The following is a 12,967-nucleotide window of genomic DNA, read 5'->3' as shown; positions in this document are numbered from 1 at the left end:
GATTCACTGTATTCTTATGAATACCTTATATCAACAACATTTCGCTATTTATCATTCCCATTGAAGAACATAAATCCACCAATCAAGTTACGATTTACAATTTAGGTCTAATCTCTCACCTGTTCGCCCATGCAGCTCTCTCGGAGGTAAGTTTTCGCTTACAGATCACCCAGTCACGTGACGTCATAGCACTTTCTTGGCTTTTTTGCGTGATAACACTTGTTTCGTGTTCTCTTTGTTTTTCCAGTACTTTTCCCGCCTCCCTGATGATGGCTTCCTGGTATTTAACACTGCTTGTCTTGGTACTTGTATCTCGTTTCTGTAGACTGCTGGTCAATCCATTCAGACAGTCCATCCAGAACCTTCCAGAGGCGACTGAACTGTCAGAACTAGGAGGAAATCAGTTACGACTCCCCTTAGTTACCGTTGCTATGTCTCACAAGCTCAACAAATTATCTAGAATATCTCAAAATACTCAAACAATATGGTCTGAGTCATGAAATTTACCAAGCGAGGGTACGTCATAGGACCAATATTTACGTTATCACGGTCAAGTTGGTTGCATTTGAAAAATGATTTCTCGTTAGCTCCCTTTCTTTATACCACCAATATGGCCGCTCACAGTTTCTCAGTATGGGACGGACCATTAGATAATTAACGGGGAGGGGGGGGGGGGTGCGTATATCCCAAAAAAATATCGCGCAACCTCTCCTTCCAGTAAAGAAATATCCAGCAAACACGTAAAAAAGTGCGTGTGCAGGGGTTGTTACAAAAGACCCTGCAACATAAATTCCTGCAGCCCCTCTCTATTATCTAATAGATAACATAACTGTTTGTTGTTTTACAGTCGAGACGTCTTAATAACAAAAAAAGGCAGAGGTAAAAGCATATTACTAACATACCATTGGTTCTCGTACGGTCGGATCGCCGGGATAACTTGTTGTCGCATAAGAGCTTTAAACTCCTCTGTTTCCGCCAATTTTATGAACTCGTCTTCGAACTTCGGCTGGCTTTGACCTGGCGCGGTGAACGATGGGATATAGATACTCAGAGGTAACCGTTCGCGGTATTTGAGCACTATCATGCGAATGATGGGTAGAATGAAGGTGAAATTCTTGGTTTCTACGAGAGAAAAAGACAGAAGAGAAAATATGAGAAAATTGGTGACACATTTGAACTCAAGTCCTAGCACATTTCTTTTTACTGATGTTATAATATGTTATTTTTGTAATATGGTTTATTATATAGTTAGGATAGTACGCGCGCGCTGATTGGTCGAAACCTGTGCTTTCGGAGTCGGAAACAGTCCATGCGTGAGATTGCGATTTAGTGAAAACCGCTCATCACAATCATAAGCACAAGCTAAGAAAGAGGAAATCTTCCGACCCTTCCGATTCCGATGCGCGTCTGTCTTCGATTACAAAGTTTTCTGATTTTCACTTCGTCACAAGCTGCTTTCGACTACGATTCCGTCGTTAAAGCCTGCGTCACATCCGAAACTTTCTTTGTAAATACCGTCGGACTTATTCGAAAGAAAAGGCCGGATGAAACGTAGGCTACCGTCCTCTTCCCCCGTACCAAAAGCAACGGAGCATAGTACAACATCTTGTGTTACCTTTTTGCCTTGAGTCCACGAACGCGTTATACAGCTTGCCTAACACGTAACACAACTCGACCTGCGAATGTATCGTTCGCGCCTTGAGTAACTTGCTCAGTTTTGACGAAGCAGTGGCACAGAATTCTGTTTCTTGCCGAGATATAAAGCCCAGAAGGATTCGACCTCCGATTTGCGCCATTTCTTCCCATTCAGTTGTCTCTTCGCTGTCATCTTCGCCCCAAACGTTTAGAACTTCCAGAAGCTGAGCGACTGACTGGACTAACTAAAATTGGAAACGCAGACACGTGACTGCCAAATGCCTCAACGTGATTGGATAGATTTTCTTGCCGTGTCATTGGTTCAGAGCGCAAAGCAATTAATTCAATGGTTTGTTCCCAGGTTTCGCTAAAGTTTTCCTCCCTCAAAAAATAAAACGCACGGTAAATTTCATTTCGGTGTGTGAGCTAGGTGTTTCAGGGTTTAGACTGAAGCAAAGATTTCAATCCTCTAAAGTCTTTAATTCAGTCTAATATCTCCCTCAAGATATTGGTTCTTTTATTGCGGTTCTTTGATTGACGGTCGTTGAAATGCTAGTCGGCTAACGAGACATCCAACTTTGCGGGTCGCACTTCAAAGATAATGGTAGTAAGTTCCAATGTTCATACCTTAACACTCCATGTATGGGTAGCTTCTATCTCCTGGCCGGTAAAAGAGACTAGGCGAAAGAAAAAGTTACAAATAAGCCCTGGGGTTATACTCATTGGTAACGGTTTTTGATGGGTTTATAATCGGTGGAGAGGGTGAAGAAATAGCAAGAGTGCGCACGTGCTGTGTGTAGTTATAAAGCACGCGGGGTTGGCAGAACACGAGAGAAGTGTTAGGAGAAGCTCGACGAGCAGCGGGTGCTCCTCAAGACTTCTCGAGTGTTCTGCTAATCCTCAAGGGTTTTACAACTACACACAGAACAGCAAGCAAGTTTTTTATTTCTTTTATAAAATACAAATGACAATAACCGTTATTTTGAATACAAATGACAAAATAGACAGTGCGCGCGCGTGCTCTGTGCTGTTATAAATCATGCGCTCCCATCCAATCAGAACGCGAGATTCCAAACAGGTCTTTTATAACGTGGCTTATAATTGGAGTATGGCGTGGTTTAAGACTAATAAAATGCTCCATTATACCTGATGTGAACAGAAAGTCTTCCACAAGCCTCATCACCATCAGCGCGTTCTGCGTCTCACTCGCTCCTGTTTGTCCTGACCGCTGAATATCTTCTACAGCTGCTTGCAGGCTCATTTCTAGCAGGGTTCTCTCAATTACCCGGGAAGGGTATAAAAAGATCTCGGTGGACGCGATGGTACTGACTGCTGTAATGACTTGTCCACGATCCTATTACACCGACAAAATTCATTAAAAATACATCAACAAGGTTTATAGTGACGTATACACTTATTTCAATAAAGTTAGTCACCAAAAAATCTAGAAAGCTGAGATCACTGAGCATCATGGGGAACTTTTCATATCAAAAAAGCATATATATACAAAGCTTTTTTAATACAAATTGCAGCTCGATGATGCTCACAAGAGGTGAGACTGTAACCGGTAAAAGATTCGCAAGTCCATGAACAGTTATCAATCGGTTGAACGCGTAAAATGAATCTTCCCATAATCCTTGTCGGCCTCAGCTTTATAGTTTTTCAGGTGACTAACTTTATTGAATAGGTGTAAATGACGGCAATGGAAAACTGTATAAAGCCTTAAAAAAATATAACTAGGGAAAGATGCACATAAACCGGTTGTAGCAATAAAAGATAAAACAATAAAAAAGCTCGTAAAGGCACTTGGGATAGCCATGGATCCTCCTCTGGGTTGATCCAGAAAAACAGCTCTAAACAGATCTAGATACTTTCTTGTTAATTAGTTTTTTTAGGATTTCAAAAATCCTGTCAAAACAAACCTATACTTGGATTATTTTACCTTCCAAGCCTCTTCATCGTATCCCTGAACTCCTCTCCACATCACTCGAAACAATATGTCCAGCACAGTGTTCACTAGGTCTTTCACAAACACTGCCTCATCCGACTCGAGGTCTGATGGAATCTGGTCACGTGAGTTAACGGTCAGCAGTCTTAGCAGGTAGTCATACCAGGCGGGTTCTTTTGCTAGTGACATGTGACTCTGTCTGCTGGCATCTAGAGATCGCAAAATCTGTGGATTTGTTACGGAAGCAATGGGTAAAGATATCAAGATTACATAGCTGCAAAGGCATAGGTCATTACGAAGATTACCCTAATATGATAATTTCCCCTTCAAATGCAAGCAAAAAGAAGCACCTTAAGATTGGGGAGACTTCGATTGGAAAATTTAGCATACCAAGAGAGCAAGAGAAAATAAACTGGTTCACTTTGAATTTGTCTTGAAAAGAGCACGCGCGCGCGTGTGTGTGTGGTGGTGGGGGGGGGGGGGGGGCGTTATAGCCAGCAGCCCCACCCCCAGCGGTTACGGTTCCTATAATTATTTAATCTCCACTCACAGCTGATCTAAAATTTTAAATGAAAAATGAAAAATTTTCTTTTCAACTTAGGTTTTTTATATCGCAATAAGTTGAGGGTGCAAGCAATTCTTCCTATTCAATGTCGGGTTTCAACTAGCTGATAAAAGTCTTTGAATCTCATTATCTGCTCCACATGGTGGTCAAACAGACCAACATGTGTTTTCAGCCAGAAAGAACTCTATTTGGAACCTTTTCAGCTGATAAACAATCCATAGGAGACAGGAAATGACGTCAAGTGAACTAACCTACCATGTGACTGACCAGTAACTTGGTCTGTGAATCTTTACTGAGAACCATTTTCACCACAGCTAACACTATATCATAGTAGCCATACACCTGAACGCCCTTCACTTCAGACAGCCCAACCACTCCAAGCTCCAGTAGTCCCAGTACTATCGAAATAGTAGCCTCGCTTTCAAGTACATCCGTCAGGGGCGTGAGCCCCACATCCTTCAGGCGCCAGGCCTCTTTGTTGACTTCCGGTACCTTGGATGACGCCACTATGGCCCCCATGAGTTTGAGAACTTTGAGTCGAATGTTCTCGTGTTTGTAGTTTTGAAGGACGTTGATAAAGACACAGACGTTACTTGGGTCTATGAGGACAATAAGACACACAAAAAGGGTTGAATATCTATTGCGTTGTTGCCAGTTGTTCTCGTTTAAAACTGTTGTGTGCGCAAAAAAAAAGACTTGTTTTAATTTAACTAACTGGCATAAATACAAAAATGATGAGATGAGAATGTGTTACTAGAAAAATACACACATTGCAACAAAATCACGCAACATCGCTTGTGTCAGCCTGCTATGTTAAGATATGTGGTCAGCAGTTATAAATTTGGTGCAAACTGATTGGCTGGAAATTTCAAAATGTTGCAGGTAATGTTGCAGCCATGTTCACACGATGAAATTTGTTGCTCGCAATGTTGCAAGAGTAAAGCGCGATTCAACTTCAGATTTGTTGCATGAAGCGTTGCGTGCAACAAGTTTTAGTGGTAGACACACGCTGCAACAGTCCTGTTCTGTATTTAAATATACATATATATCGTTTTCCAATACTTTCCTTATTATTCCCTATTAAGAAAAAATAATGATTCATAAATCAATGGCCTTTTCTCATGACCCTATCTATCGCACTTGTTCAATGTCTACTATTGTTCAATGTTTATTATTGTTTGTACATAATTACGTAATTCAGCCCATGGGCTGCGATGTAATTTTCAATAAACATCTATCTATTTATCAAGGGTATCCTGACCTGATAGTCTCTTGACTAGTTTGTTAGTTGATGATCTAGTACATAAAGCATTCATCAGATCCAGTATCTCGACCACCTGGTCAGCGTCTTGTACACTATGTAAATACTGCACCAAACATTTTGCTTCACTAAGTGTTGGCTTGTCCTTTAGGTAGAACTTAACCAGACCTAAGAATGAAAAAAAATCCATCTGCTATCAGTTGTATAGGAAAATCAAGGGCTAAGACACTGGCTGGGGAGAGGGGGGGGGGGGGGGATGAGGTAGGTAGTGGGGTAGATGGGTTATCAGAGGTTTTGGGTATACACCTTAAAAAGCGCAAGTATATGGATAAAGTAGGATATGGATCTTTGTCATACAGCAGCGATGTTGAATGGAACAATAGAGTATTTTCACTCACGTGACAAGGAAGCCAATAGCGCAGCGCAGCCGTGACGTCATAAAAACGAAGACAAAGGCGAAATTCGGACAAACAAACTTGCAAGTTTACCTTCAGCAGATAATTTTCACAGCCGATCGCAGCTGATCTTAGTTTACATGGGTTATTATTTTAACTTTAAGTAAAAATAATAAAATCGGTTCGTATAATCCTCGTAGCGGTGAAACAGAATGCAATGTTTGTCCGAATCTTAAGCTTATTTTTAGAAAGAGCGCGCTGCGCTATTGGTGTACCAAACAATAGAAACATTCTGCACATTTTTTGCATAAAAATAAGTGTCTAATTCTCGGAGGATAGAAAATGTATTGGTTTAATACACCAACATGGCACCTAAGACGTCACTTGAAAACTCTCTACATAGACTTTTGCTCGTGTAGCCTCGCATTACACATTTCACTGACATAGGGTATCATGTGTCGTGTTCTAAAGCAACCAGGGCACGCAATATTCTATATTGAACTGTTTAGTTACACCAGCATGGAATTGGTAAATATGAAGGTGCACATAAACGTTGGTCGCACCGTGTGAGCACCCGTGCGCCGTCGCCGTCGCAAAAAGTAGAATCGAGTTCTACTTTTGCGACGTCGCGCGACGAATCTCACCGTGTGCGAGCAACGTAGCACGGGTAAATCACACGGGCGGTCACGTCTGCATTTTTAGGCAACAGTCACTTTACGTTTCCTTTTCTTTGTCTTACCTAACAAAGAAGCTCTTACAGCCTTGACTTCATCCTCTGTAATGTCAACAGCGCCTGCACGTTTGGCCTCAGCGGTTTTACACAAAGATTCATGCGTCCCAGCGTAATACATCCTGATAACATCAAGGAAAAACTGAACGCCGAAGGATTTCTTGAACAACGAAGAATTATCCTTGATGATTGTAGACAAGTACTGTATATGCCCCACTCGAACATTGAAATAACAAGTGCTCCAGATACGAAAATTAAAGACTAGATGTTGGTAGATTTGGTCCAGTAAGTAAGGACTTGTCACGCAATCTATCATAGCTTGGAGTGACTCTAAGACGTCAACATCAAGGAGTCTTGAGTCACACAACTCCAACATGTGAGCTATGAATGATATACTCTGATCATTAATAGCATCAATCGACTCGTTCTCTTTAAAGACGTTAAGAATAAGATACAAAAATAAAGAGACATCTGAGCAATGGGTTGTTTCACAGTATTTTGTCATTTCTTCTCTTAAATGATATATATTGGCACGCGGATCTATAATTGTCCATTCTTCGGTTTGGGATTCCTGTGGATCGATGGCATGACTTCCGGTTCCACCGGAAGTGAAATTAACTTTAAAATGTCTACTTCTTTCGGATTGAGTCCGTCTTTCTTCGTTGACATTATTTGAATCGTTGTCATTGGTTGAATTTGAGTTTTTCAATGAACGTTCTGTAACATCCTCAGTGATCGATTGATTTGTTGTGTGTGATGATGACCCAACGCCATGATGAGAGAGTGCATTTGAGGTCTCTGAAGACCTAGCATTAATATCAACAGAGTCCCCACTGACAGTCTCTGATAATTCTCCTGTATTATATGCAGAAACGGCATTTACAGTGACCGCCTCTGACGATTCACCGATACCATGTACTCCTGCGTTTTCAATGAACACTTTGGATTTTTCGTTCATGCACGAATCATTGTAAGAGCCTGTCTTTCCTGGTTCGCTCTTCGTAGAATCTAAATTCGTTGTCATCTTGTCGTTAGGGGAAGAATTTGGTGCGTCTTTCCCATTGTTTTTCTTTGCGTTTTTGTTGTATTCAATTCCTTCTAACAAAGGAAGAAATACTTCCACTCCACCGATAGTTTGGATGACATCCTGATTAAAAAAATCACTCAATCACTTAATCAACCTGACATGGGATGGTGCTGTTGACGGCAGGGGGAGGGTAGGGGGAGGGGGAAGGGGGAAGGGGGAAGATGGAAGGTGGAAGATGGAAGGTGGAAGTGGGAAGGTGGAAGGTGGAAGTTGGAATGGGGAAGGTGGAAGGGGGAAGGGGAAGGGGGAAGTGGGAAGGGGGAAGGGGGGAGGGAGAAGGGGGGAGGGGGAAGGGGGAAGCAGTGAGGAGGAGGTTACGGCAGCCATGCTATGGGGTAAAACGACAGAAATATTTTCCTTTGGGAAATGAAATCTTTTGTCGTTCAAAACTGTTAGCACTTGTTCAAATGGATCAAAAGGACCTTCGAGTGTCAAACAATAGAATAAATCTATTGTGTTACTGCCTCGTTCTATTGTTTTATGATCAAATAGGTCCTTTTTTCCATGTGACTGAGAGCTAACCGTGCAAAACACAGCATATTCTGCCCTTAGACATGGCTGCCTCTAACCACAAGGAGCCCAAATATACTTAGGAATAGTGCTACCCATCAAAAAAGATATACCATGGTAACCACAATCAAAAAGTCTTACCTTGATATTCCACGTGATGCACTGATGGCCACTTATTCTAAAAAAAAAAGAAGTATTTTATGCTAAAGTCAAGAAGGTCTAGATTCAAAATTTTGTATGGTTTAGAGCTTGTTCACTGGCACCCCTATAAAAACAACTACAGGCTAAAATACCACAGAATAAACATTGGACTAATCATTACCTGCCATGTAATTCCGTGTGGGTCGGTTGAGGAGGAGTTAAATCATAGCAAACAAAATCACGCACAGCCTGAAAAACAAAATCGTTACCGTATCTTTTTAACCCCTTTTCATAATTGCAAGCAGCTTTAATTCGAGATGTCTGGGTTTTCGGCCTCCGTCAATCGAAATACCATCGGTCTGAGTAAGCAGTTTTGAATTGCCCTATTTCACTATGACGTCACATCAAAACAATCTATTGTTTAAACGCAAAGGATCATGGTCGTCGGAGGGGGTCAAATCAACGCAAGTTCACCGAAAATTGTTCTAAGACCCTTATCAATCCACGAAGTGAAGTAGAATAGCCATCAAACGCTCAGAATATTTTTGAGTACATATTTACACATTATATCTGAAAACCAGGCCATTTTAGATTAAACTGTTTCGCAAGGAGCAAATTTTGTTGAATTTTCTATTGGATTTGGCGATTCTATCCCCCACATAAACAAGCAGTGACGTCATAGTGAAATATGGCAATTGACTTGGGATGTGGTCTTGGGATGTGTTGGCCACGTAAATATGAAGATGGATGCAAGGTTAAATCAGACTAGCAAAATAATAGTATTCAGATCTTTTTGTCGAGAATCTTGCACAAATCAAAAGCAATGCATCATACCTTGGCATGATAGTAGAGAACCAGCTTAGACGAGAGCTCGTACAGACTACCCTGAGACGTGCCAGACGAGTCAGGGGGCTGAAATATGTCTAGATTATTAGGGCCTGGGGATACAAAAAGGATCCAGCTTAGTATTGGACATAAATATTTAACGCTATCAACGGAAACCGAAGGTGCACTTTACCCCTCCCTATATCAGTACTCCGTTTTAAGGATTTCTAGAACCTAATCTACACGGGTTGGAGAGATTCAAACACAAGTATACGAGATAACACAGGGTTTGTGCTGAGGTAACCACTTAAGATTCAAGGGCTATTCAAGGAGTATACAAGGACCCAAAAATGAATTTTCAAGGAGTATGTTCAGCTAACTATGCCAAGGTTTTACACGGTGGTTGCACATGGCCGACTTTCAGATTTTCCGATCCTTCTGACTAGATCTATTTCAAAACCATGCAAGTAATGATCAAAGTAAAAATTCAAGTAGTTTTCAAGGAGTTTCGCTAAAATCGTAAAATTCAAGAGCTTTTCAAGTGCCCCTGAAAACGTGAATTAAATTCAAGGAATTTTCAAGCAGTTTAAGGAGTAGCACGAACCCTGATAACAGATGAGCTACTCTTGAACCAAGGACCCCCTCTTTTGTAGTAGTACACGTAATAACTTAGCCACATGGATCTAGATCACACGGCGTCATGTTTATTTCCATAACAATAACAACCTGTTTAACCCCATGTAACCTCGTCCTGAAGCACTTGAATGCGAGGCTACGGGGGAAAAATCTATTGTTTCAGTCAAAATGGCTGCTGCGTTCGATGGATCTGGTGACAGACAGTCCCACCCTTTCTCACTCGTTTACCCCCCCCCCCTCCCCACCCTCCCTAAAAACTTTTATATCAACCATACCTGAATTATGCCAAGCCTGATGATATGCCTCCAATAGACCTTCATTGAATATACAAATAGGTCCCAACTGCCCTTGCAGGGATGTAGGGGCCCCCCACATCATATCCTGTGTGCCGGCTGGTATGATGGTAGCATGGCCACTGTCAAGCATTGGTGAATCTAGACTTGCTGCACGAGCGAATGGTGATTTCATCGCTTTAGCTGACGGTGGGTGATGCGAGTGGCCGTGGTGAGTTGTAAATGTTGCCCCTGAACCGATGTAACAGTGTGACAGCTCCTAATAAAGATTAATATGGATTAATAATAAAGATTAATCGATCCAAGTGATGGATAAGCTCGTGAGAACGATTATCAAAAAAAAGTGATAACATACCTCGGAAAGAGAGGGAAACTTCAAGGCACAAGTCATTTTGACCACTCCATCGATACAGACGCACACGGTACTTTGTCCAAATGGCCGGCGAGAGGGTAGATGTGCAATACTTACAGAGTGCTGTGATAGACAAACAAAACAATAAGTGAATAGACCATTTTAGAATTCGTACAATTAATACAGCTGTGTTACTTGATAACAGACTCATTTACCCAGGGTTAGCTCCATTTCAGCGTCAAGGTATTCACAAAAACCGACGAAAAAGGAAAAAAAAGGACTTAAACAACAGGGAGGGTGAGAGGGAGGGACGGAGGGAGAGAGGGAGGGAGGGAGGGAGCGAGGGAGGGAGAGAGGGAGGGAGGGAGAGAGGGAGGAAAGGAGGGAGGGAGAGAGGGAGAGAGGGAGAGAGGGAGAGAGGGAGAGAGGGAGGGAGAGAGGGAGGGAAGGAGGGATGGAGGGACAGATGGATGGATGCTGCCACTTATCTTAAATTTATCTTACCCATTGCCCATCTACCAGATTACTAGCTGGTACTTTGACTGTATGATATTCCTTCTTGTTACTAGTAGCAACCACCAAATCACTGTCTCTCGAGATAAAAGACTCGACACCAATTCCAGAACTCGAAAAGAAACTAAAATTGAACATGGACACAAGACTAAAATGTACATTGAACCAATAAATCATTTTAGATCCCGCACAAATAATTCCAAAAAAATCTACCAGGACCCACCTTAATATGGAAAGCCTATTTTTTCAGGGAGTATTACATTTCTAAAAACGAACCATAACTGTCGTTTTGTTGTAATTTTATCGGGTGCTCACACCCATGGCTTATAAAATAGACTAATTTCTCACTAAAACTATCTAGTCACAAATATAATCGGGATTCTCGAGGAGTAATCAAGCCGTTCGTAATACTTCGTAAAACTCCATAGCCTTTCACGAGGATCTCACATTTTATGTTACTGTTGAAGCGTTAAATCATCTTCTTATGTGTTGTATGATGGCTTTACCCAGGAAAGCCTTGACAGCGCGGACCCCAGAATGGACTCCAGAATGGATTTGTCTTTAAAATTCCATCTTATTTTTTGATTTCTTCTCAGCTAGTGACAAATGATAAATTATTTCTAAACTTACTTTCCAAGCTAATAAATATATTAGATCAAGGTTTTACCTGTAAAGTCGTCGTCGAGAATTTGGTCGATGCAGCGCTTGAAGCTTGTTTACTTCCTTTGATCCTGGCTCAAGACAAAGCCATGTGAAGAAAGTGAACCCAGACCCGACCCACTTCTGGATAGATGAAACACTAATACCCTGCCGAACAATGACGAAGAACACTGTCTTATAGACCCCTTGCATTGAATTACTAGAAGAATTGTTCTGAGGGACAAAACAATAGGCCGTCTTTTCGTATGCAAAAAAATCTATTGTTTTGTCCCCCTGGACGAAGCCTGGACAGCGCTATCCGGCGGATAAATCCTTATCCAGTGGATAAGTCGATGCTGTTATCTAATATGTTTATCCACTGGATAAGATTTATCCGCCGAATAGCGCTATCCACCCTTCGTACAACCAGGCCCAGAGCAATTCCTCTCGGGACTCAGTGCAAGGTGCGTATAAGACATCGTGGCACTTGTAAATGTTATAAAATTATATCAAATTTGCATCGAGGAAGGAAACGAACGAGCGAAATATAAAGAGAAAGAAAGAAAGAACAACCAACCAAATAACCAATGAGCTAGTCAGCGAAGGAAAGAAGGATAGAACAAAAAAGGACGAAAGAAAGATTGATTGATGGTTGGATGGTTGGATAGAAGGAATGAAGGAACGGACAAAATAAAGAAAGAAAGATGGATGGATGAATGGATGGAACGAACGAACGAACGAAAGAAAGAAAGAGGGAACAAAAGAACGAACGAACGAACGAACGAACGAACGAACGAACGACCGACCGACCGACCGAACGAACGAACGGACGAACGAACGAACGAACGAACGAACGGATGGACTAAATAAAGGAAAGAAGGATGTGACTTAATAAACATTGTTTTCCATGCAACTTACAGCAAACTTGCTGTGCAGATCAAAGTAGTACTGTGCTCTTTTCTTGCTTCCACTGCATGACACTTTAAGCAAAGCCTGCAGTAGGTGATGAGTGTACATCACCTTGAAAATAATAACGAAAAACAATAACTTTAGTCTAAAACTTGGTCACAAACACAGATACAAGAAAAGTAAAATAACCGTGCCTGGAAAACGAGTCCAGAACTGGTCCAACCTTTCTGTATTGTTTATTCCCGATTCGAATCAACGCGCACGGGCGCGCAATGATGCATTGTAATGAAATAAAAATGTGCAATCACCAGGTGATCTCGTTTTGTCAGCCCATATAAAACCAGCCAATCATCGCGCAGGAAGAAATCTGATCAGTCAGAAAAAAATTACTCTGAATCTTTGCTTCCCTAGCTTTGCTTCCCAAGCAATTCTTTTATGAAATTATAATAAAATGATCTTTGTTCGCCGATAAACAACTGAAACTAGGACCGCCTCATAAACTACGACATTCCTTTGCGCGCGTTCCCC

At 41.6% G+C, this 12,967-nt stretch overlaps 1 protein-coding gene across 1 annotated transcript in view; it reads right to left on the bottom strand.

Annotated features, from left to right (window-relative positions):
* LOC116307997 (neurobeachin-like protein 1) overlaps positions 1 to 12,967 on the bottom strand; it is a 39,617-nt gene that overhangs the window by 11,373 nt on the left and 15,277 nt on the right. The window contains exons 13-29 of the mRNA XM_089027153.1: positions 12,449 to 12,550; positions 11,559 to 11,698; positions 10,883 to 11,015; positions 10,382 to 10,501; positions 10,009 to 10,285; positions 9,107 to 9,210; positions 8,454 to 8,521; positions 8,273 to 8,309; positions 6,544 to 7,681; positions 5,410 to 5,577; positions 4,404 to 4,747; positions 3,578 to 3,808; positions 2,782 to 2,989; positions 2,263 to 2,312; positions 1,616 to 1,880; positions 903 to 1,122; positions 120 to 389 (exon numbers count right to left, since the gene is read on the bottom strand). Coding sequence (XP_088883279.1) covers positions 120 to 389; positions 903 to 1,122; positions 1,616 to 1,880; positions 2,263 to 2,312; positions 2,782 to 2,989; positions 3,578 to 3,808; positions 4,404 to 4,747; positions 5,410 to 5,577; positions 6,544 to 7,681; positions 8,273 to 8,309; positions 8,454 to 8,521; positions 9,107 to 9,210; positions 10,009 to 10,285; positions 10,382 to 10,501; positions 10,883 to 11,015; positions 11,559 to 11,698; positions 12,449 to 12,550 — 3,875 coding nt within the window. The remainder of the gene's footprint in view (positions 1 to 119; positions 390 to 902; positions 1,123 to 1,615; positions 1,881 to 2,262; positions 2,313 to 2,781; positions 2,990 to 3,577; positions 3,809 to 4,403; positions 4,748 to 5,409; positions 5,578 to 6,543; positions 7,682 to 8,272; positions 8,310 to 8,453; positions 8,522 to 9,106; positions 9,211 to 10,008; positions 10,286 to 10,381; positions 10,502 to 10,882; positions 11,016 to 11,558; positions 11,699 to 12,448; positions 12,551 to 12,967) is intronic.

The sequence above is a fragment of the Actinia tenebrosa genome, unplaced genomic scaffold (assembly GCF_029948245.1).
Source record: "Actinia tenebrosa isolate PJP-AT-01 unplaced genomic scaffold, QUT_ActTen_1.0 PGA_scaffold11__36_contigs__length_13525064, whole genome shotgun sequence".
NCBI lineage: Eukaryota > Metazoa > Cnidaria > Anthozoa > Actiniaria > Actiniidae > Actinia > Actinia tenebrosa.
The sequence above is the reverse complement of the archived record's forward strand: the minus strand, read 5'-3'. Positions and strand labels throughout refer to the sequence as shown.